Source organism: Gambusia affinis, linkage group LG19 (assembly GCF_019740435.1).
Source record: "Gambusia affinis linkage group LG19, SWU_Gaff_1.0, whole genome shotgun sequence".
Lineage (NCBI taxonomy): Eukaryota > Metazoa > Chordata > Actinopteri > Cyprinodontiformes > Poeciliidae > Gambusia > Gambusia affinis.
In genome coordinates, this window is record NC_057886.1 from 23,069,767 (window position 1) to 23,080,669 (window position 10,903).

Genomic DNA, 10,903 nt, shown 5'->3' on the forward strand with positions numbered 1-10,903 from the left:
GGACTGGATGAGAAGAGCGGTGATATATGTCGTGACTGTGAGAGTGGGTATATCACTGTGGTATTTATGAATGGCCTCAGGTCTGTGGAGGGAGACGGACCAGCGGCTCCTGAGTGATGTCACTCCGGTTCAGGTGCGCTCCGTTCGGAGAGGCTGCTCTGATTCATTTCGGCCCCTGAAAGCCGTTGTCAGCCGGGATCTGGCCCGGTTTGGGAATCTAATCTGGAAAGGATTGAGCGTGTCACTTGTGATAACGTACACCCTGCCGAGAGCCTGAAGATCATATCGATAATGTAAGATTTATCAGGCCTCGCCGAGCGCGACTCGAATTATGAGCAGCCGAGCTCGGCGGGAGCAGAATTGGACAGCAGCCTTTTTCCCTCTTTCAGTGATTTAATTCCTGTTTCTGTTGCCCATCCCTCTCCCTGAGATCTAATATAATTCGCGCCCAGGTTGTTTGTTGTGCTTTGTTTGTTTGTTTCCGTTTGAATAAGCGATCATGCCCATTGGATCAATAGGCGTTTGTCTGTATTGTCTCAGCAATACCTTATCGGACTTATCTGTGGAGCTAGGTCACCAGGATGTTGGAAGGCGTGTGACAGCCTGGTAAAATTTGAAACATTTATTATCTGAAAAGCCAACAGTGCTCCCAGGCTGTATTACCAAAGCCCCATAAGTAACTGGACAGAGCTCAGGACGGTGAGGGAGGTCTGGACCCGCAGCGCTGCAGCCCGGCTCTGAGGGGTCTGTCACGTTGGAGACTGGCTGGTCTTAAAGTGTTTCTGGAGCAACAGCAGCAGAAACATCCAAACAGCGAGGCGACGTCACAACGCCGAGTTAGAGCTGGAATGTTCCGATGCAGCAATCTGTCATAAAAATATCCCTTAACTCTCATCTGATTTATATAAAATACACATTAAGTTGAAGCTGAAGATATTTTGATGGGTAAAATATGAATTTTCCCTGGATATAAATTTAAGTTTGGTTTCCGTTGGTGCAAGAGAACAAATGTATCTTTTATATTGGACAATTTAATTTGACAGAAATGCTGCTATAGGAGATATAGTTTGTTAAATATTTTTATTCTCTTTGATGCTTGTTGTAAATACTTTGACGTTTATAGAACAAATGAGAAGATTAGTCCAGTTTTTATTGTTTAATAAACTTTTAGTAATTAACGGTGAAAAACAGGTCAAAACTGGTCATTCTGTTTGTTATTGCTCTGTGTGTCGGATTTACTCCACACGCAGACCTGTCGCCATGGCAACCAACTGACAACAGCTCCACGACAAACATTCAGTTACAGTTTTATGTTTTCAGGCTTGATGGTTATTTTGCGATTATTAATAAGTGGCGTGAACATTAGCAGAACACTAGATTATCTAATTTATCTTGTTTTGTATTTTATAACTTTGAATTCAGGTCACCTCCAGAATCAGGAATCAAATTTGGTATTTAAAACAATCAGACATTTCATTTTAAGTCCCGTCTCCCGGCCTCAGCAGAACCTTTCCCTCCACGTCCTGCTGGGCCTCAACAAACGTTCTCACATCGTATGGAGCTCGCCGTACCTCATGTACGGCGTGGGAGCTGGATGTCTTGTTGTTTCCTTTAGGGGCTTTTCCTCTTCCTTTTTTTTTACTCCCGGTTGATTCGGTGCCCTCAGTCCTTGGCTGGGTGTGCCTTATCTGCTCCAAGCAGACCCTCATTTGCAAGCAAGCACTGAAAGAGAAAAAAACACACAGAAGCAAAGTAAATAGAGGAATATGTGAAGTCAAATAAATAAATAAACAAATAAATGAGGCAGCCACATCTTGTCCTGTCTTAGAAGGAAATTGGAAGGATTAGTTCCAAACCAGCAGCAATGAAAAGACAAGGGCGTGAGCCCAGTGTGCAGCCCGGGTAAACAAGCTCCGGGGGAGAGACCCAGCCCTCCAGCTGCCGCTTTCCTCCCTCTGCTCTTTACCTATTCACTTAATCAAGACGACAGAGCAAAGACAAGCGCCATGAACCGTCCTTTGAACCGTCCTTTGTGATCTACCTGGTATAACGCGGCAGCCCAGGAGGCCGAGGAGGGAAATAACCGATTGTACGCCAGACTTTGAAGAGTTGAGCATGAAACAAGAATGCGTAGCTGTTGGTCAATGATAGATCAATGACTGTCTTCTCTGTGCTTCTTGTCATGCAGCTATGGCAGAGTCTATGCAACAGCAGACCCCTACCACCACACGATTGGCCCTGCTGCCACATACAGTGTGGGGACCATGGTAAGTCTCTGAGAGCGCCGCCTCTTCCCGTCTGCACCCCGACTCTGACATCATGACGGTAGCTAGCACACGCTGTACGACAAAGACCAGCGGCTGCAGCCATTCTGGTTTTTATTCACCTATTTTTTAATTTTAATTTTTGTCATTAATTGATTTAGTTTTTGCCATGCTCTCTGGCACACCCTAGTGGAACTGAGCGGTACTGTGAAGGCCCCTGGCATGTGGAAGTTGGCTCAGACATTTAGTGCGATAACCGTACGTTCTCACCTCATGCATCATTGGTTTGACTCGAGTTCCTCCTGTAATGAGAATGATTTGTTTTCATTTTTCAAGCTTTTCTGTTTTTATCCGACCTCATTCGACTCGCCGTCGAGCGAGTTGCCTCATCTTTTTGTTTTCATTCAGCCAAACCTCTGAAGGGATGAAGTTCAATTGTTAATGTCTGTTTTTAGCTAGCTTTTGCAGCTACTGTAACATCAAAGATGAAAAGATTAAAAAAATAGAAGATCACCTTTTTTTGAAACTGACAGTTTCTCTTTGGTTTTGTTTTATGGCGAGGAGGGGATGGGAGCGGCTCGCAGACCAAACCCAGAGATTAAGGGCCATGAGACGCATGCAGCAGCGTGCCGTGGGACATAAACAAGAGAGCGAGACAGAGGGGGGCGGGGAGTCGCCTCGCCCTCCTCTTCTGCCCAGTAGCCTGATCGGAGGCGCGCTCTCTGCTTGAGAAATTACTCAAATTTCCGGCATGCATGCGATTTTTCAACAGCAATAAAAAGAAAAATCTAAAGCTTTAAGTTCCCCGGTGCAGCTGCTAGCTAAAAGCTTTCATTAATTAAGACATTTCTTTCTCCCTCTTCATTTACTTAATTAAAAAAAATGTGCTTGAATGTTTTTTTATTCTTTCTTCTTTTCCCTCCAAATTTCCTTCCATTTTCCTCACTCTAAAAATCGTCCTCTTGATTGAAAGTAGACGACGGGATCTGGCCCCTGAAATTATCAGAGCTAATGTTTGGTGTGTGTTGGGAGCTTGGGAAGCTTAACAGAGACCCGAGAGAGAGAGTGTGTGTCCGTATGTGTGTGTATGTGTGTTAAACAAACAGTGAAGCTGCTGGGAGATGCTCTGCACAGAGGCCAATATCTAATAAACTCCTGAGCTAAAGAGAGGAGACCCGTTTGGTTCCTAATTCTTTAATCATATTTGATTAATGCTCCTCCAGCAGAGTGAAGTCATTTTGCATTTAAAAGCTATACAATAATTAGTTCCTCTGAGGTTGGAAACCCTTTTTTCTCATTTCCAGCTTGCAGACGGATCTAATATGGGTAAAAGTTTTTGCACAAGCAAGAGGACTCCCTGAAATTAGGCAAAATTAGCCGTCGAAGGCTCACGGCCGCCTTTGGAGTTTCCTAATTGCAACAGAATAGAGATGAGAGGAGGGACTGTGTGCGTGCGTGCATGTGCAGGTGTGCATGCATAGGCCCACTTGCATGCTTTATGTGTGTCTGCCCTAGATATCCTGAGCATGGTGCTAAATCTAAGGGCTAATATCCTGTGGCGGTTTGCCCCTCCAGAAAGGTGCAGGCACCTCTGCAGACATGAAAAGGAGCCGTGATTAAAACTCAACTCCTTCTGCTTCCCTCTAATTTACAGCCCTGCAAGGACTGACTTCTCCAGCAGAAAAATATACTTATTTCTTTTATTTTAATTAAAGTAACTATTAAATCTCGGATTAGTGTTTCTATGACTTTCATTTAAGAAAGTGCTCTTTTTTTTTTCTTTGCTCCCACAGATTATAAATTACGTCGGCTAAGCTCTGAGTCCACCAATCTACTTCGGCTCCTGCTGACCCTGTTCCTAACACACACTCAGAGAGCATCAAGTCAGGCAATCAATTCAGCAAAACAATTATCGGCTTAAATATATCAAACTATCAATCTGCCTGCTGACCGTTCCCATTCGGAAAGTTGCTCCAACATGGAAAGTCAATAAGTTTAAAGGAAGGAAATTTGCAGAGAAAGAGAATCCAACTAAAGCTGTCACCTGAATACTGATTGGTACTTTTTCATCTTTGATGTTGCAGGCTAGCCTATACAGAGGAGGGTACAGTCGCTTCACCCCCTACTAAAAGAAAGAAAAAAAGCGAGAAAAGACAGAGAGACATTACCCCAAACAAAAAAACAAACTATCTTTAGAAGGAAAAAAAAAAGTCAAACACGTAACAAGCGAACAGCCGGTCCTTGGTGGAGAGCTAAATCAAACAAAAAGCTTCCAGGTCCACATGCTGAGCCCCTCCCCTGACACCCTCTACAACAACCTCTTTGATGTCATCATTGGTCTGCTCTTGTTTTGTATTCATTTTGTGCTTCTGGTTTTCTTTTGGAAACTTTTATGCACATGTGCATTATCTTGATTGCTGTATATGGGTGCTGTGTCACCATAACCAATGTGAGCCTACTGCAGCACGCATGGTGCATGCTCAGAGGTGTGTGTATGCAGCCGCTGTCATCTGACTGAGAATACACCGGGTTGTTTCTGTCTCACACACAACAAGCAGAAATCAGGTCAACGCTCCCGATTCAATCCACTTCTTAACAGAAATGAAGCTAACTGAACCGAACCTGGTGATTCTTAGCTCAAAGACAGCGCTGCTCTGACTGCTTTGGTTTTTTTGTTCCTTTTTTAACCTTAGAGTGTCCTACTGTTGTGCACTTGCAGTGGAGCCTTACAAGCTGTACAATGTGGTATGACAGCATGCAGAGTTAAGGGTCATGAAGGTCAGATTTCTGCTTTGGGACTCACAGCGCTCACATGGTGGCCCTGTCTGCTGCAAATCGCCGTACATGCAGCTATTCTGCAGCAGCGAGTGTTTTAGGGGAGTAACGCTGGCGTGTTGCGTTCAGGGACAGCATGGAAAACAAAGAAGGAGCATCAGCGTTGCCCGGCGGCAGCGTGGATTCCCGTCTCGGCTAATGCTCGTTGGTTTTTCTAATACTTCGTGGAAGCGATCGGTGTTGAAACCAAACCAAATGAAGCGTGTACTTTGTGTTGTTTTTTCCTTTCGTTTGGTAAACGTCTCCTAAACACTCGTACCAGAAGAGATGGAGTTCTCCTGAACTTAACGCAGCGAAGCATGCAGGAGCAGAATTTCTGTTTTATTAAATAAAACCCATGAAAAATCAGTAGAGACTGTAGCCTGTAAATAAGATTTATTACACGACTGTTGTAATGGATTACTGTAGAGAAATTAGATTAGCGGATCGACACAAGTTGCTTCAAGAACTTTGCTTGCTGCTGTTATTGCACATTGAGCTTCTCTGGTTTTTTGATTTTCATTAGAGCGAAACCGGCACTTTGAAGACGTCGCCTTTGACTCTGGAGAATCAAGATAAGAATCCTCCGCTGTTTCTCCTCCCCTCGGCGGCTGAATGAGCCAACTGGTTGGTGGCGTTAGCGTTGCAGTTTGCAGGCAGTTCCTCCCCTTAAACCGCCGTCTGAGAGCAAATTAGCTGCATGGGGCTGAGTTTGCAGCAGACTTGGCCACATATCCTCACTATTAACATCAAGTCGCACACGCACAGTAAAGACACGGCGCAGAGGAGGGGCGAACCCTCCGCCAGTCACTGGGATGTTTTCTTTAAGCATTGCACAAAATGTTTTACCTCAGGATAAGCTAACTAAAGTTCACAAACTAAGATCCAGAGCTGCTCACTCCTCAGCATTCAGGACAATTGTTTTCTTCCGCAACCAGCACGCTCCACCTCTACGGAGCCCAGATGTTCTTATTATTTTCTGTTAGAGACCCCAGGAGAGAACGATAAAATAAGACTGTACTGTTCTGAGCTACAGCTTCTGTAATATATAGATAGACATTTACTGTATAAGACATTTTACACAGGAAGATATAACCCAAAAGCACCCAGGCGTTAGGAGACGTAGCGCTAGTCCACATCCAGTCATTGGCTTCTACTTGTGCTACGTGATTTAAAGGAAATCTCTGTGTAGCTACTGTTAGCTGGTTTCAGTGCAGCTATGGGAAAAATCAAAGCTATTGCCAATAATATTTACTTTACATGTACTCACACAAGTGTTTGTGATCTCAAAAAAATGTCTGTTGCACTTTGTTTTGTTTTTCTTATTTCTTTCTGAGATGTAACATATTTATGAAATCTCTCATATACAGCTAGTCATGTTTAGTCAAACTGTTAAAATGACAAAGTAATGTTGTATATCAGAAAAAAAAGAAAATTAGCTCATTATCTCCTGAGTCAAAGAAGATCTTTATGTGGATATAAAAGAGAGAAAAAAAACATTGTTCTTCCTTTTCTATGCTAGTGTGAATGCCCCCCGCCATTCAGGGGTTTTATAAGGAGCAAAACAAACTTTGAGAATTATTTTTAGCAAACAGGAGAGTTTCATGAGTGGGTGTTCAGTTAGTGGCCACCATTAGCGAGCTAGCCTGGAATGAAGCCGACCTTTTTTCTGTTTTTCTGATCTGAATGTGTGTGCCTACGATGTGCTATATAGATATAAAATATATATGAATATGCATCAGAATGTTTGACTGTGAAGGAGGAAGGAAACAAACAGGAAGAGAGCGTGACTTCACTGAGTCCCTGGAATAACATCACCACGTCTCCAACAAAATCATTTTTACATTTTCATCAACTGGAGTTCAAAGGTCAACATTTCTCTCTTCATTTAGCAACAGTTTTCAGTATATAATGTTATTACAACTCCTACATTTTCCTTACCATCTCCTTCATAAATAAGAAAAATGTAACTGTTTTTCATAATTAGCTCTTAGATAAAAACCTTCTGTTGATCATTTTCTAAACTTTGACTGTTTAGAAAATATGAAAAGTTGCAAAATCTTTGTAGTGATTTTCTTATCTGACATTAGCTTTTTTAAGTAGCATTTTCTCACATAAAATAAAAACGATTTATAAAGTAAGTGTTGTATTTCTAGACGTAAAGAAATGTTTTCTGTAAATAAATATTTGTAGAGTATTTGGACCTTCTCAGCAGCCTCAAATAAAAAAGTTTTCTGGTTTCACAAACATTAAATGATCATTTAATCAGTTAAATCAAATTAAATTTGGCTTGTTTCTCTCTGCCTGTCCAAACCTTTTGTCACATGGACCAAAGTTGGGATTACAGGGCCAAAAAAAAAATAAACTAAGCAACCAATATGTTTATAAAATACATAAAGTAGTCAGATTTGTTGTTAGAAATTATTGTGTAAAATATTAAAGATCCAAAACTTATAATGGGTTTTGCAAATTTAACAATTTCTAGGCATCAATTGCAAAATAAAAAAGGTCCAAATTTACTCACTTCTGGTCAATAAAATCAGTTTTCAAGTTTAGTAAATTCATTAAAAGCAGATTTGGGTGCAGCTTTAAAAGTGATGTGGAACTTGCAAGACAAAATAAAAAGCCTGGTTATTTAAAGACTAACAACTGGTGATGTTGCCAATATTTTAATTTGCAAGGAGATTTTACTTGTGATCATTTTGCCCCAATTAAAAATAGAAAGTCAACCCTCCTTTAAGATAAAAGCATTAATTAGAATTAAAGAGATTTAACTTTATAAAGCTCCATCTCTGTCTGAATCCGGACCAAACAAAACGTTCTGATTGCAGGAACATGTCTCTGGTTGATATTTCCTCATAGTTTGGTAACCAGGAAGTCTTCTGTACTGATAGATGGACATGAAGGTTTAAAGCAAACCTTCACAGTGAAAGAGGAAAAATGTCTGAGCTCATTCATCAGTCTGATTACCGGAGCAGCTGCCAGGTTGATGTAAAGTCAAAGAGCATAATTTACCATCAAAGCAAACTCTGTGCATCGTTTTCCATCAAGCATCCAGGAGCGAATTTTGACTTTTAATATGAGAAGTACAACATCAGTATTATTTGCAGTCAGTATTAAAATCAGAATGATGACTCAGGCTGAGTTGAAATGACTCAGCTTTTCATTCTGGCTCTGCATACACAGTAAATTTTCATGGAAACTGTTGGATTTGTTGCTCTGGTAATTTCCAAAGGAGCTTAATTAGTTTGGAGATGTTTTCTTCTGTAAATAGATTACGGCTTTAATAATAGTTTCTCCCAATGATTTGTGGTTCATACTGCTGAAATGGACTTTTTAATCCATTACGGTCATCAGAGTGTGGTGATACACTAATTCCCTTTTGGTAATTACACTGAATGTTAAGGCATTAGCATATGCGATGCAATTAAGAGGAAATGGAGATGTGTTTGTGAATGTGAGTTATCCCCACAAACATCTCGCTGCGAGGGAAACCTTCTCCTTTTTCCCTGATGTGATGTTATTTCCGGGACGAGTGGGTCGATGTCAGGAGCCGCTCCTAACAGTCTGCACGGGTTTGTCAACAGTTTACAGAAAAAGTTCAAATTAGCTGTTTCGATGTCAGCTTATCAAGGCTTAAATGTTATAGATATAATATTAATTAGCATTCTATAGTGTAAAGATCTAATGCATTTTATCATGCTTACAGTAAGTCAAATGTGAATTTATAGTACAAAGACTCTAACTTTTAGGTTTGTTTGCTTTTGTTGTACTTCATAACCAGCTTAATATGCAACCAGTCCTCTATTTGATCCACCTGTTTACACTTATTAATAGTAGTACTGAGCTATGTTTACATATGAGAAGAAAATACTCTTTATGCATCGTTTATATTTACAAGTATTCACTAAGCCCTGATAAGCTGGCAGGTGAGTTTATTAATCCACCTAAAAATATTTGTACAAAAGAAAACCAAGCAAAAAAGTTGCAGCGCCTGTAAATACATTTAAATGTATATACACACAAACTATATCATGATTCTCTGAGTAACTGTTTTATATGTATTCCTATATGAAGTGGGGTTATATGTGTATTTTCAACTTAGCTCAACCTGTTCTTGAACTCTATGTAATTTCTATAATGAGAATATATTGTCTGAAAGGTGTAAAGTAAATTTCTTTGAGATTAATTTCATAGGTAAAAGGTTTACTATAATGAAACTTTTAGTTATTCTTGAGATCTTTCTGTTGTCAGTATGTGACATATAAGTAACCACTGATTGTTTTCTGAGTGTCAGAATAAAGCAGTTATAAGAACATTATGTCTGCCTTCACACATTGATGTTTGTTTTCAAGAAAAACTCGATTTGGGGTGAATTTTCTTTTTCTTTGTCTTTCTGTTTCAGTTTTTCTCAGAAAGAAAAAATATTCCTGCCTGGATGCGTCTGGCCATGCAGATACTGATGAATGTGGTTTCATTCAGAGCTTTAAATAGTTCCTTACAATTATTTTTTAACGTTTCAGAAACATAGTAAGTTCAGCAGCATGTTGTTCTGTATTTTAATACATAACTTTATTCAGAAACCAGAAGAAATGAATCATGCAGCAAACTGAACTGAGTGGGAGAAACACGTCCTCCACCAGCCAATCAACAACAATCCAGACAAACAGGAAGCTGTAAACGTCCCAGCCTGGACTAACTTCTCCTCATCTGGAGAAATCTTCCTCTAATTGAAAAATAATATGTTTATGTCTTCATGATTAGCAGACGCACTTAGCAACTCTCCAATATCATCAGCATAAAGAAACACTGATAGAAGCTCATGTTTTCTTTGACTCTTACCACCATTTTGTTTTACTGTCACAGTTTTCAGGATGGCAGAGTGAAAAAGAGAAAACATGCAACAGATTAATGGTTTCTATGGTTTCAAGTGAGCCACAGAATATTTCCAACCAACCGGTTCGTACGTCTTTTCACTACCAGTGATTTCAATTTCTATCCTGCAGTATCATAACTGCCTATTTTAATAGTTCAAATGCAAATGATATCTAAATATAGATCAATACACACAGTGGAAATCGGCTTCTCTACAGTCTTCCTTATTTCTGCTCCAGCAAATCAGCACCAAGGAAACTGAATGGTGCTCTTGGATTGGCTGCTTTTGAAATGCCAGCCAATCGCGTGTCCAGCAGCGTCGTCGAGGTATTTCAGCTTCTCACGCAGCTTTCTTTCAAATATTTTACATCTGAAAAATTCTGTGAATCCTGAACAGCAAATATTAGTGAATTATCAAAAATTAAGATTACGCCATTTTATAATCACATTTTCACCTTTGTTAACACAAAGCTGTTCACAGTTGGAAACTCCAGATTTAATGAAGATTTACAGGAAATGGACGATCTATTCACCCTCTATTCATATTTCAGTTTTCATGGATTCAAAAAATTATTTGTGGGATTTTTTGTAAAACAAAAACATTCAGAAAAAGAAGCAGTTTGGGAAGCTGAAATACAAAAGTACAGCGATACTCGACTCACCGTTGGTTATTTCAGAGTCCATTCATTTTCCTTTGTGCTGATTGGCTGAATACACATAAGGAAGATGTTAGCTGCTGCAGTATTCTCCAGACGGGTTCAATTCAATTAAAAAATACTTTATTGGTCACAAAAATGAACATGTTGTAACATTTGAAAGTATATTTGGTGTTTTAACTCATGATATAAACAGCTCTAAGTGTCTTTAGAGGTCTCAGGTGTTGGTGCCAAATAATTACAGAAATTAATATGAATTAACTCATGGTTGGTATGACAACCAAACCAGGAAGC

The 10,903-nt window shown here is 40.0% G+C and overlaps 1 protein-coding gene and 1 long non-coding RNA gene across 12 annotated transcripts in view; one reads left to right on the forward strand and one right to left on the reverse strand.

Moving 5' to 3' along the window:
• rbfox3a (RNA binding fox-1 homolog 3a) overlaps positions 1-10,903 on the forward strand; it is a 536,592-nt gene that overhangs the window by 519,528 nt on the left and 6,161 nt on the right. For 7 of the 11 annotated variants that reach the window (XM_044101255.1, XM_044101254.1, XM_044101249.1 and 4 more), the window contains 2 exons: positions 2,189-2,267; positions 4,349-9,399. In XM_044101255.1, the coding sequence (XP_043957190.1) occupies positions 2,189-2,267; positions 4,349-4,393 (124 nt within the window). In that variant the 3' untranslated portion in view covers positions 4,394-9,399. Of the gene's footprint in view, positions 1-2,188; positions 2,268-4,348; positions 9,400-10,903 lie in introns of those variants that run through there. The other 4 variants (XM_044101258.1, XM_044101259.1, XM_044101260.1 and 1 more) reach the window with 1 other exon arrangement.
• The window catches only part of LOC122822521, a 93,486-nt gene continuing 84,162 nt past the window's right edge, over positions 1,580-10,903 (reverse strand). Inside the window, exon 4 of the long non-coding RNA XR_006369156.1 lies at positions 1,580-1,722. This is a non-coding gene — a long non-coding RNA (uncharacterized LOC122822521). The remainder of the gene's footprint in view (positions 1,723-10,903) is intronic.